At 36.8% G+C, this 13,740-nt stretch overlaps 2 protein-coding genes across 2 annotated transcripts; both read right to left on the reverse strand.

Moving 5' to 3' along the window:
- Positions 1 to 1,076: 1,076 nt before the first annotated feature.
- Positions 1,077 to 2,054, reverse strand: LOC130836700 (olfactory receptor-like protein OLF4). The gene has a single exon (XM_057709138.1). It carries the CDS (start codon positions 2,043 to 2,045, stop codon positions 1,077 to 1,079), a length of 969 nt encoding a protein of 322 aa, XP_057565121.1. The 5' UTR covers positions 2,046 to 2,054.
- Positions 2,055 to 11,225: 9,171 nt separating this feature from the next.
- LOC130836825 (olfactory receptor 7A17-like) lies at positions 11,226 to 12,179 on the reverse strand. Its single transcript, XM_057709408.1, has one exon. It carries the CDS (start codon positions 12,177 to 12,179, stop codon positions 11,226 to 11,228), a length of 954 nt encoding a protein of 317 aa, XP_057565391.1.
- Positions 12,180 to 13,740: the final 1,561 nt, after the last annotated feature.

A 13,740-nucleotide genomic window follows, 5' to 3' on the forward strand; every position in this document is an offset into this window, starting at 1 on the left:
ATTAAAATTAAGCTCACCCATTCTACTTTAAATCTTTGTGTGTACATTTCCACTTTCCTTGAACTTCAGGTGAATTATTCAAATGTTCGTTTTTTTCATTCCTTTACCCTCCAACCTTCTCTTAAGGTTTCTTTCAACAGAATAAATCAGTTTATAAATGATTCTGTGTGCATGGACATATATGTGTGTGAACATGTTATTTGAAAAAGAAATGTATACAAATATGCACACATACACATATACACAGCCATCTTTTATGTAGTAATAAATGTATGATTAACATTTTCTTTATCATATTTTAGGTCAGGTATGACTCTAAGACCATATTATGTAAATCTATTTATTTATATTTGTCTTTCTATGTAGCTTCCTCTAGGAGACATCTATTTGATTATCAGTTTTGGCCAGTGTCAATTGTAGGCATGGAGGACATCAATCTGAATAAAAGAACAGAAACCTAAAATTATGACTTTTCTCTGTGTCTGGATGTTCCACAGCATCTTTGGGATGGTGGTGGAGGTGAAACAGATGTCTATGAAGGACAGTAGAAAAACACCCATGAACGTCTATAAAAACCAGTGCACTAAGCTCTGGAATATCAGGAAGAGCAGTTAAAGTAGTGATATAGAAAGGAATGACATTCACAAAAGGAAAACAGTGTTCTCATATTTTTTTCTGTTATAAGCTATATAAATAGTTGTGATTGATGAGTATTTTTTTCCATAAGGGTAGTACAAATTATGATTTTTTTTTAGTCAAACAAAAGAAAAAAATAGTGTAATATATTTCACTTGAGAAGAAATTATTCTTATAAGAGATTCATATAGTACCTTGAGATAAATGGGAAAATCCAAATATTTTGGATCCAAGTTTGGAGATAACATTGGGATAATAGGATAATGACAAAGGGAAAACTCTTGAACATAAGAGAGATTACAAAGTTTAATAAAACAAGTTACATAAATTGTACAGATGTGTTGAAATAAAAGAAATGGAAATATCAGGAAAAAGTTGACAAGGCATGTTCTACTTCCATAATCTGATATAAATCACAATTTCTGGCTCTGAGGCTTTCATCATGGGCACTTCTTAAGCCCTAGGACCACTGGTTCTTTTAGAGCTGCCATCGCAGAGAACATTTTCAGAGCTCTCTTTATGTCTTTGTTTCTCAGACTATAAATGAAGGGGTTCAGCATGGGTGTGACCACGGTGTACATCACTGAGGCTTTGGCATTTAAATGGGAGCTGTGGGTAGCAGCAGAGCTAATGTACACTCCTAGGCTTGTGCAATAAAATAAAGAGACAACTGAGAGGTGAGATGCACAGGTGGAAAGTGATTTATACCTCCCCTGAGCTGATGATATTCCACATATGGAGGACACTATCTTCGAATATGAGTAAAGGATACCAGTAAGAGAACCAACACCCAGCAGGACAGCTGCAAAACACATCATCATGTTATTGAGAAATGTGTCAGAACAGGCAAGTTGTACCACCTGATTGAGTTCACAGAAAAAGTGGGGGATTTGTAAGTCTGTACAGAAGGACAGTCTCAACACCATTAAACTTTGTAAAAAGGAATGCAGGACACTCAGGATCCAGGATGCCAGAACCAGCAGTCCACATAGCCAGGGGTTCATGATTACCATGTAGCGCAGGGGGTGACAGATGGCTACGAAGCGGTCATAGGCCATCACAGTCAAGAGAAAGATGTCCAATACTGCAAAAATTACAAAAAAATACATCTGTATGATGCATCCTTCATAAGTTATGACTTTGCTCTGGGTCTGGATGTTCCACAGCATCTTTGGGATGGTAGTGGAGGTGAGACAGATGTCTACGAAGGACAGGTTGGAGAGGAAGAAGTACATGGGGGTGTGAAGATGGGGATCTGAGATGGTGGCCAGGATGATGAGCAGGTTTCCAAACACAGTGATGAGGTACATTGAGAAGAAAAGCCCAAATATGAGGGGCTGCAATTCTGGTTCCTCTGAAAATCCCATAAGAAGAAAATTTGACATTCCTGTATCATTTCCTGGGTTCATGTGGTGGAGGTAACTGCAAGAAAGGGGAAAATAACATGACTAATTTTCACACAAGCAGGTATTACTCTCATTGCTGAAATGTTACAATTTATATTCAGCCATAAATAAATTATATTTTGTGTATGGTCCTGGTCCCCTTTAGGGAATTCCCTGTGCCCTCTCTAGTGAGTGAAGTATCCCACTTTTAGCTTTACCCATACTATGTGATGTATTCACAGTTTAAATGAGAAATTCAAGCACTTGAAAACTAAATTGTGACAACGTTCCAGGTACATTCTACGCAGGGAATGTAGGGTGCTGAAAAACAAAATCTCCTAAAATCCAGCTGTGGAAAAAGAAATAAGCAAATTAAAAAATTATAAAGCATGTTATATAATGACAGTATTATAAAGAAAAAGGAAGGAGGTAGAAGGAAGAGAGAGAAGAGGGGATGCAATTTTTTGTGCACATTCAGGCGAGACCTGCCAAAAAGGTGATACTTGAACAGAGAGCTCAAGGAATAGAAAGCCAGTGGATGAGCATTCCTGGGGAAGTGCGTGCCTGGCAAGGGAACAGCCAGAGCAAAGGTCTCAGGGAGGTGCCTCTTTAAGATGTTCAAATTCAAAAAAAAAGGAAGTCGGTCTGCTGGGAGAAATGGGCAGGAGGGTGAGAGAGGAAATATGGTGTTAGAGAAGTTTGAAGAATGAGGTGACCTTCCTGCTGCTGCTGAAACGTCAAGTCACAAGAAGTCCTTCATCCATGCATGTACCTCCAGCATATTATGAAATTCAGTATAAAAAACCTACAACCATATGAAACAAAATTGAAGGAAAATCCAAAACCAACTTCAAAAAGAAAAAAAAAATACAATAGTTATACTTTAATTATATCAGTATGGGTCACTAAGTTAATTTTAGATTACCAAAGACATGGAAATAAAAGAATATAAAAGAAAGGCTTTTAATATGTGGGGAAGAAGCAGCATCTAAGTTACAATTTCCTCTTGCATAGAGACATGTGGATTTTAATATGCATATGGAAGATAAAGGTGATCTTTAGTCAGATGTAAAGAAGAATGCTTTTCAAATGGTGGCCAAATAGGACGAACTTTGAAAAATATGGAGCAACTTTTAGAAATAGAAATGCTATTTATAATCACAAAGAACAAAAGGAACAGCAAGTAATGAGATGCAGACCGTGTTGCAAATATGTATAAAGCATGATTTATTAGCACCAAGTATGCGGAAGAACATTCATTTTCATTTTTGGTGAAAGCAAGCATTCGTAGTCAAGAAATTTTAAGTGACAGCTGTTTCCTCAGTTAAAAACATTAAAAAGCAATGAAAAGAACAAAATATGACTGGCATAGATTTTATCACACAATTTATAAACTCTCAGACATTTTGCACCAATACTTATGTGTATACATAAAATAACTAAATGGCAAACAGCACACTTGATGAAAAAATTACAATCTTTGAAAGAATAAAATAAACTGGAATCATGACATGTTCATGATGCAAAAGCAAACGGACTTCTTTTCAACAGAGAAAGTAACTGGCTAACTAATATATAAATATATTCAGCCTCACAGGTAACAAAATAATTGCAAAGCAAAGTCATTAGCATTCCCATTTTCACATAATAAATCATTTTTTTTTCATTTGAATATTGAGAGAGGAGATATTGTGCAATGTATGTCTCATGAACTGCTGTTGCAAGAAACTGCCAGGATTCCTTGATCTGTATCTCTTTCATCATAGTCACATAGGCTTCATCTTAAAAAATGTCCTTACATCACTGTACAATCCTCACAGCTAATACCCTATATCTTTACTCCAGTTAATTGCAAAGGTCCTTGGACTTTGGTTCTACTTTTACTGGAAGAACTTTACACCTCCCATTCCTTCTTCTAATGGGGCTTCCATGTCCATAATTTAATAGTCAACATTGACCCTTGCATTGTTGAATTCAATAGTCCTTTTTATTTGTGGCACCATAAAATAAGACATTAATTAATTTATCAAGCAAGCAAACAACCAACCACAGCAATCATGGCTCTGGTTTAGTTTGGATTGGCTCTCAGGTGATCTCAGGTAAATGTTCTTGGTTGCCATTCCCTTTGACCTCCTCCTGGTGTATTTACTGGGCTCTTGACTCACCTGGGTGGAGTCTCTGAGAGGAAGGTCAACATAGATGTCCAAATTCCTCTTGGATGGTTGATGATGGAGAAAGAAGCTGTGTTTCCAGACAAGAGAGCAGCATAGAGTCAAACATTGGTCCCTCAGCCAGAGTTATGATTCCAAAAGCAAAAATCTTGTCCTGTCCATCCCAAGGCTGCACAGGCTGAGGGATGCAGCAGAGGAGGTATTTACAGCTCTCTATGTCTGCTCATTAGTTACATTTCCCTCTTGTTACTGCCACCTCTAATAATTGATATCCCTGTGGGACACTGTTCTGGACAGATAGGAAAATTTTATTTTCATTCTATGTTTTCAGGAGACAATGTCACAAGTCAGATGGATTTAGTATTTATTACTTCTCTCCATGATCTTTTCTATCTTCTTAGAGGAATAAAACTTAAGGTCCCAGCGCCTTATCCCAACCCTGAGTTCAAGTTTTCCACAGAGTGTTAAGATTGAGGATTCTGTTTTGATTAGGTCCCTAATCAAAGCATTTCCTCCTGGTGGGTCACAGCCCCTGATATCCCTAGAAAATTCCTATTCCCATCTTCAAGCAGTGGGATAACTTTGTTCCTTTAGTATAAAACCTTGGGCAGTGCACTGCTTGGATTCATTACAGTTTTGCCAAAAACGGGAATTTCATAGTGAAAGCAAAAGTTAAAAGCTGTCAGTTCGTCCTTCATTAGAAAATGTTTTTAATTATAAGAGACATGTAGATCTTAGCACCTTTTAGGGATTACATAATTTAATTTTTAGAAAGCCCCATTTTATGTGGTAGTACTACTATGAAGTCTATTTTCCATTGCAGAAATGGGCTTCATAAGGATTAGTGATCTGCCACTGAAACTCTGAGTAAAGTATGGGACCATTTTTTTGGAATTCTCTCAGGTTATTTCCAGTTTTCAAACTCTGGGCCAGTGGCTATCAGTCAGAGATGCTTTTTCCCTGGGTGATATTTGGTCATGTCTAAAGAGATGCTGCTAAATACCTATAAGGCCCAGGACGGCACCTAAAAATAATAATGATCCTGCCCAAAAAAGAAAATGGTGAGAAAAGAGAAAACCTATTCTAGACCAGCAGTTTCCCCACTTCATTGTGAAAACCAGTCACCCAGATGCTAGTTCAAATGCAATTTCTGATTCAGCAGGTCCTGCCTGGTGAGCCAAAAGGCTCCTGGATGGTGTTGTTAGAGCAGGTACTGAACTGAGGCCATTTCTGTGTAAACAAGGCTGTGGTTATGTTTGAGTCTTATACATAGTTTTGCGTTTTCTCTAATTTTGAAGAAAAGTGTATGCATTCATTCCAGAGGCTGTGAAAAACTGTGTCCAGTTTTTTAATAAAGGGGCCCTTGAATCACACTGAATAATGTACTTCTGAAAAAGTCCATGTAGTAGGCAGAATAAGGGCCTCCAAAAGATGTTCACATCCATATCCCTCTAACCTTTAAATATGTTATTTTAGATGGCAGGGGATGTTTAAGGTGTTTAGTTGAATAAAGTTTCTAATAAACTCACTTTAAGAATATCAGCCATGATTATTAAATTAATCAATGGTCCTCTAAATGTGTATGAGAGCAGAAGAGATGGATTCACAGAGAGATTTGAAAACACTAAGCTGCTGGGTTTGAAGAGGTGGCCATTAGTAAAGGAATGCAGGTGACCTCTAGAAGCTAGAGTAGGACAGGAAAAAGACTCATTCCTGGAGCTTCCAGAGGGAACCCAGCCGTGCTGATCTCATTATTTTAGCTCAATACAACCAATTTCAGGCTTCTCACATCCAGAAATGTAACAGCATAAAATTATTTTCCCTAAACTACTACTGTGGTTATTTGTTACAGCAGCAATTGGAATCCAATACAGACATTTATCTAATAAAATTTTTTTTTGTGGATACTGAATCTGAACCTCTCAGTTCATGTATTTAGCTTTCCTGAGTATAGTGGTTTTGTGTTGATATCCCACCTAAGTAGATGTAGATTAAAGTCAATTGATAAATATTTGGGGCCATCAGCTGATACAGAGAATTTCCCACTGTAGAAATGTAAATGTGATTCTGACTTTGAGGCACTGAAGCATTAAGATAGGGGAATTACTATAATTCATTATGAATTTAAGCACCTCCATAGTACTCTAATTCATTGTGTCTAAATTACTCTGTTTCTTGAATTTCATGGAATTCAAATGCTTATCCCTCTCATTTCTTTAACCTCTAACTTTCAGGTTGCCAGTAAACCTAGAAGATGAGATAGTAATATATCAATATGTGTGTCAGTGTGGTTATCTGAAAGAGAACGTGTGCAAACATACACACCCAAGTATACACATACATACCTTACACTTGAACATTTTACAAGGATTTAAAAAAGTATTTGCACACATTTCACTTATTCTTCCACACACCCACCTGATGTTCTGTTTAGTATCCTACATTCCATTCAGAAACAAGGAAAAGGAGGCTCAGGGAGATTAAAGTTATTGTCACTAATTCCAAGTTTGCTCTGCTTGCCACATGACAGGCCAATAAATCAGAGACAAAGTGCTGAGGCAAGGTATAGTAACTTTATTTGGAAAGTTGGGTGTCCAAGAAGATGGAGTGCCATCATAGCGGGGTCTGGATGCTAGTTTCTTTTATAGAACAGAGAGGGGGAGGAGGAGAGGAAGTAAAGTAAAAACGCCATCAGTCTGGCAAAGTATCTCCTGGTTTTGGCCCTCCTCAGGGAGGGGATGTGTTAATTTCTTCTTTCCTGCAGCCATTCACAGGTGGACAGGGTGAGGATGTTTCCCCGTGAGCTAAACAAGGCACTTTAACATTCAGGCAGAGGAGCAGGGTTCCCTAAGGCAGGCTCTTATGTATGCCAATAGCTATAGACAGAACAAAAGCAATGAAAAGCAAAGTTCAAAGTAGAAGAAACAAATCCAACATGGAGTCGGATTGTGTTCTCCTCTGTTACATTATCACAATAACATGCAAAACAAAGAAAGACTATTTTCACTTTTTTGAATTATGTATAAACAGACCATATGTATTCAATTTTTGTACGGCTCTTTCATTTCTACAAATTGTACATTTTATTTTATTGTATTTTTCTAGTTCCATTGTGGTATATAATTGACCTGTAACATTGTGTAAATTTAAGATGTACGATGTAATGATCTAATAGATTTATGTATTCCAAAATAATTACCACAGTAAGTTTAGTTAATATCACCTCAAATTTTACCTTTTTTCTTTTCCTGTTGTAGAACATTTAAGAATTGATCCCTTACCATCTTTCAATGATATGATAGAGAATTTTTAACTGTTGTCACCATGCTTTCTTAGATCCTCAAAACTGTAATCTATACTGTAAAATAATTCATTTTATAACTGGAAGGTCGTATATTTTGACCAAGTTCTCCCCAAATTCCCCTGCTCCTGGCAACAACTATTCTACTTTCTATTTGTATAATTTTGGCTTTTCAAAAAGATTCCACATATATATGACATAATGATGTATTTCTCTTTCAATGACTGAGCTTCTTAACTTGGCATAATGTGCTCACGGTCCATCCATGTTGTTGCAAATGGCAAAAATTCATGTTTTTAACAGCTAAGTAATATTCCATTCTGTGTGTGTGTGTGTGTGTGTGTGTGTGTGTGTATACCACCTGTTTTTATCCTTTCATCTGTAGATGGACACTAAGTTTGCTTTCATATATTGGCAATGTAAATAATGTTGCTATGCATGATGGGGTGCAGGTATCTTCCCCAATTAGTGTTTTAATTTTTTTTCAGATACATACCCAGGAGTGGAATTTCTAGGCCATATGGCAATTCTATTTTATTTTTTTGAGGAACCTACATACTATTTTACAGTGGCTGTACCAATTTACATTCCTACCAACAGTGTATGTGGGTTCCTTTTTCTCCACATCCTTGTCAACATTTGTTATTTGTGTTCTTTTTGGTGATAGCCATTCTGACAAGCGTGAGGAGATATCTCATTGAGGTTTTAATTTGCATTTCTCTGATGAATAAGGAGGTTGAGCATCTTTTCATGTATTGCTGTCCATCTGTATGTCTTCTTTAGAAAAATGGCTATTCAGGCCTTCTGCTCATTTGTAATCATTTTTTTGTCTGTGCTGAATTGTATGAGCTCTTTGCAGATTTTTGGATACTAACCCCTTATTGGTCATATCATTTGCAAATACTTTCTCCCATTCAGTAGGTTGTATTTTCATTCATTTTGTCACTGGTTTCCTTTTTTGTGCAAAAGCTTTTAAACAAATAAACCATTTGTTTATTTTTGCTTTTATTTCCTTTGTTTAGGGAGACAGATCCAAAAACATATTGCTACCATTTACATAAAGGGTATTCTGCCTATGTTTTGTTCCAGAAGTTTTATGGTTCTTGGTCTTATGTTTAGGTCTTTAATCCACTTTGAGTTTATTTTTGTAGGTGGTATTAGAGAATATTCTAATTTTATTGTTTTACATGCAGCTGCCCAGTTTCCCTAGCATTAGTTATTGAAGAGACTGTCTTTTCTCCATTGCCTACTCTTGCCTCTTTGTTGTAGATTAATTGACCATATGTGCATGGATTTATTTCTGGACTCTTTATTCTTTTCCATTGATCTATATGTCTGCTTTTGTGCTAGTACCATACTGTTTTGATTACTGTGGACTTCTAGTATAATGTGAAGTCAGGGATTGTGATTCTTCCAGTTTTGTTCTTCTTTCTCAAGATTGTTTTGCTATTTGGGGTCTCTTGTATTTCTATACAAATTTTAAAATTACTTGTTCTAGTTCTATGAAAAATACTATTAGTAGTTTGATAGGGATTGCATTGAATCAGTAGATTGTCTTGGATAGTATGGTCATTTCAAAATATTAATTCTTTAAACCATGAAAACAGTGTATCTTTCCATCCATTTGTGTTGTCTTCAATTTCTTTTATCAATGACCTATAGTTTCCCTACTACCAGTTTTTACCTCCTTTGGTAGTCTTAATCATTTCATTCCATTGATGAGATAGTAAATGGGATTGTTTCCTTAATTTCTCTTTCTGATAGTTCATTGTAAGAATCTATACAAAAGGGAAAGTCTTACTAAGAAATGCAAATATACATTAAGGATTGAAGATTACGTAAATAAGTCAGTCCATAAATTAAAATATGAAAAATTGTAAAAGCAACTATAACTACAGCAAATAGTTAAGAGACAAGCATGAAGATGTATAATATGATATAAAAAAAACAAAATGTGGGGGAGGGGAGCAAAAAACGTAGATCTATTAGAACGATTTGATGTTAAATCACTATCAGTTTAAAACAAGCAGAGAAAATTATGGGTTAACATATAGGAACCCCATGGTAACCATATCAGCTTTTCTGCTGATCTCTCCAGGAACTCTGCCTCAGAAATGTGAACAAATCCAGATGGCCCACCCAGAGGATGACAGGCCATGACATATCAGCCTACAGCTAGCTGGGCCCTCAGTATGTCAAAATGCTCATCCAAGGTCAACAGAGCCTCTCCGGCTGACTTACAGGTGAATAAAGACACAGGAGGATCCCAGCAAAGATCAGAACAGTTCACCTCCATATAATTCCATTCTTTAATGTGAAGTAGTTTGTGTTAGGATGGCTTGTTATGCAGCAACAGCTTGCTGATACAACAATCTAAATGAACAAATGTGAAGGCAGTTCTAAAACTCTGCTGCTTCTTATTTTTGGCATTTGCCTCAATATTTGAGACAACATTTATAATCATTCTATTAATCAAGCTTATTTCACAAGGCTGTATTAAAAATGTGACTCCACTGAGATTCCCACCTGGGTAACTGGGTGTGTTTGGAAGAAAATAAATATTTGTGGAGAAAAATTGGGGACCCTGAATCACATGACTGGGCAGAAATTCAACCTTTCTTGTGAGTCACCCATGACTATAATGATTGAAGAGATATCCTGATCATAAAGAGGACATATAATGGATGATATTTCTAAAGTACATTCAATTCTGCTGTTATTATTATGACTAAAGTTAGAAAAGGGGGAGATATTTCATTTAGAGCAATGGAAAGATTCATGAGTAGGCAGTACTGGAAGTTTTTGAGGAGAAATAAGAAGATAATCCAATAGAAACAAGTAAAACAAGCCATCAGCTCCTTCACTGCAAAGCATAAACCCCTTTCACAGGAACACCGATGTTCCATAATTCAAGGAGTAGATGTACAGCATGAAAAAGAAATATTTTGCACAATACTACAAAATACATTAAAATTCTCTCTTCATAATATTTAAGACCAGCTCTGACACTACGAACATATTATGCCAAACTATTTGTTGAAATTTGTGCTACACTGGAGACTCCACACAGAGACATATAATGCATAATCTATTTTTTATCAATGACAGTGGTAGGTATTTTGGACACAGATCTGATTAAGAGAATTGGATTCTAATGAGGAGAATAAAATTCAATGATACATGAGAAAACACACTATATGTTAAATTCGAGAATACCAGGAACGTCAGTTAAGGTAGTGATATACAAAGGAATGATGTACACAAAAGTAAAATCTGTAGCCTGAGATTTTCCTTCTTGTAAATATGTAGATAGCCATAGGTGATTAGAGTAATTTTTTCCATAGAAGCAGTACAACTCATGACTATTATTTTAGTAAAACAAAAGAAAAAGTACTTGGTACTATGTATTTTTCTTTTTTGAGAATAAATTGTTCTTAAGGAATTCATCTAGCCATATGATAATGGGGATTCCCCAATAGTTCAGATTCAAGTTTGAGAATAAATTTGAGAGTGTAGGAAAACCATAAAATTGAAAAACTCTTGAATATAATATAGATCACAAGCCTTGATCAAGTGAGTTATGTAAACTTTATGGAGGAGCTGAAGTCAAAGAAATGAAAATTCCAGGAAATAAACAGAAGGTGAAAGTTCTATTCCTCATTCTGATGAATCTAAAAAAAGATTTCCAGTTTCTGGCTCTGGTCTTTGAACAATTCAGTCATGTGGCCTTCTTCAGCCAAAGACCCTTGGCCTATTTATAGCTGCCATTCCAAAGAAACCCTTCAGAGCCCTCTTTATGTCCTTGTTCCTCAGACTGTAGATGAAGGGGTTCAGCATGGGTGTGACCACTGTGTACATTACTGAGGCGATTTCACCTGGGTGTGAGCTGTGTGTAGCAGCAGAGCTAAAGTACACTCCTAGGCTCGTACAATAAAATAAGGAGACAACTGAGAGGTGAGATGCACAGGTGGAAAAGGCTTTATACTTTGCATGAGCTGATGAGATTCCACATATGGAGGAAACTATCTTAGAATAAGAATAAAGTATACCAGCAAGTGGACCACCGCCCAGCAGCCCAGCTGCAATATGCATCACCATGTCAGTAAGAAAGTTGTCCGAACAAGCAAGTTGGACCATCTGATTGAATTCACAGAAATAGTGAGGGATTTCCACCTCTCGACAGAAGGACAGCCTCAGCACCATTAAAGTTTGTAACAAAGAATGCAGGACACTGATGACCCAGCTAGCCAGAACCAAAATTCCACAGAGTTGTGGGTTGATTATGATTGTGTAGTGCAGGGGGTGACAGATGGCCACGAAGCGGTCATAGGCCATCGCTGTCAGGAGGAAGTCATCCAACGCTGCAAACAGTATGAAAAAATACATCTGGATGATGCAGCCTTCATAGGTTATAACTTCGCTCTTGGTGTGGTTGTTCTGCAGCATCTTTGGGATGGTGGTGGAGGTGAAACAGATGTCTACAAAGGACAGGTTGGAGAGGAAGAAGTACATGGGTGTGTGAAGATGGGGATCTGAGATGGTGGCGAGGATAATGAGCAGGTTTCCAAACACAGTGATGAGGTACATTGAGAAGAAAAGCCCAAATATGAGGGGCTGCAGTTCTGGTTCTTCTGAGAATCCCAGAAGAAGAAATTCTGAAAATCCTGTTATGTTCCTTGGTGGCATGTGGTGGAGATGACTACAAGGAAAGAGAGTAAAAAACATTACTAATTTTCGTACAAGTGGACATTACTTACATTGTTGAAATGCTACTTTTATACATTTCAATTAAGAAATTAATGTTAATATTTTGTTTATGGATTTGACGATGAGTAGTGTTTTGGAAATCAAAATCTCTTAAAATGCAGTCACTGAGAATTAATGTAACAAAGAAAAATATATACAGTTTGTCGTATGGTGACAGGTGCTATGAAGAAAATGAAAGCAAGTATAAGGGAAGGAGTAAAGTGGGGCGGCTGTTTTTTATGCGTGTTCAGAGGAGAATAGCAATTAAGGTGACATTTGAACAGAGACCTCAAGGAAGAGAGAGCAGGAGCCATGAATCGTTCAGGAGAAGTGTGTGCCTGGCAGGGAGAACAACCAGTGTAAAACTTTGGGGAAGGTTCTTGTTTAAGATTTTCTAGTTGAAAAACAGGAACCCAATGTGGGGAGGGTAATGGGCAAGGGGGAAGAGTGAGGGGAGGTAGTGTCAGAGAATGTGGAGGAACAAGGTAGCCTTCCTACTGCTGCTAAACTTCAAGGTGCAAGTCTCTCATACATGTTATATTTCTCTAGCAGTGTATGAAATTGTTGCAAAGGTAGCCGGTAGGTTTAAATGAATCTCTTCTCTCATATATTCTGTTGATTGAATGTTGGCCTCTATGTAAGAATCACCTTGGAGTATATGAGTTCAGTACCCATGCTTTGAGGACTTCTGACACTCCTAATGCATAAACACACAGACACACAGACACACACACACACACTCACAGTGGACCCTGGCTTCCTAGACTGTGTTATTTCCATGAAATGTTCACCATTAACAACCCCAAGTCAGTTAGATGTTGATACAACTCAAGTTGTTCATATCAGATTATGTACAAATAGGATCCAGAAATTCCATTTGGCAATCTTCCCAGTTACCAATAAACTTGGTATTTGATTTTGGTATGTCCATTTTATGCCTTGTATTAAAGATACATAATTTTTTTTCAATGAACACCTATACCTGCATATGTATCTATATATCCATATTCTTTCTCTAATTCTGGATATATATATATATACACACACACACATCCAGAGAGAGAGAAATAGAGGATGGATATGAAAGGGAATGCAGATCTAATAAACTCAAATGGTCCCTGAGAGACTGTGGTAAGGAAAGCTCTTCGGTTCTTGTGACATTTTATGTGCTGTTATATTCCCTCCATGCTCAGCAGGAATAATGAAAAAGAAAAATAAATGTATCCAAAGAAAAAGTAGCAATATCTTATGGTCTAAGATACTTATGGGTCGTATGGCCCAAGAGAAAAATGAGCAAAGTAATAAACCAACACTTTACAAAAGGATGTTTATAGGTTCAATGAATATGAATTGAATGTTGGCCATTTTTAATATCAGGAGCAAAACTTGCTTTTCCTGTACTTATTTCATTTTAATTTGACTAACTGGTTTTATATGATTTGAAAACAGAGGAGGCAAACCTCTTTCCGCCTTTTTATATGTGGCATCTTTTCTTTGTTAC

The sequence above is a fragment of the Hippopotamus amphibius genome, chromosome 15, assembly GCF_030028045.1.
Source record: "Hippopotamus amphibius kiboko isolate mHipAmp2 chromosome 15, mHipAmp2.hap2, whole genome shotgun sequence".
Classification (NCBI taxonomy): Eukaryota; Metazoa; Chordata; class Mammalia; order Artiodactyla; family Hippopotamidae; genus Hippopotamus; species Hippopotamus amphibius.

Bases quoted from the DNA above. Each gene is read 5' to 3' on its own strand.
- LOC130836700 (XM_057709138.1), bottom strand. From the start codon at position 2,045: ATGAACCCAGGAAATGATACAGGAATGTCAAATTTTCTTCTTATGGGA.
- LOC130836825 (XM_057709408.1), bottom strand. From the start codon at position 12,179: ATGCCACCAAGGAACATAACAGGATTTTCAGAATTTCTTCTTCTGGGA.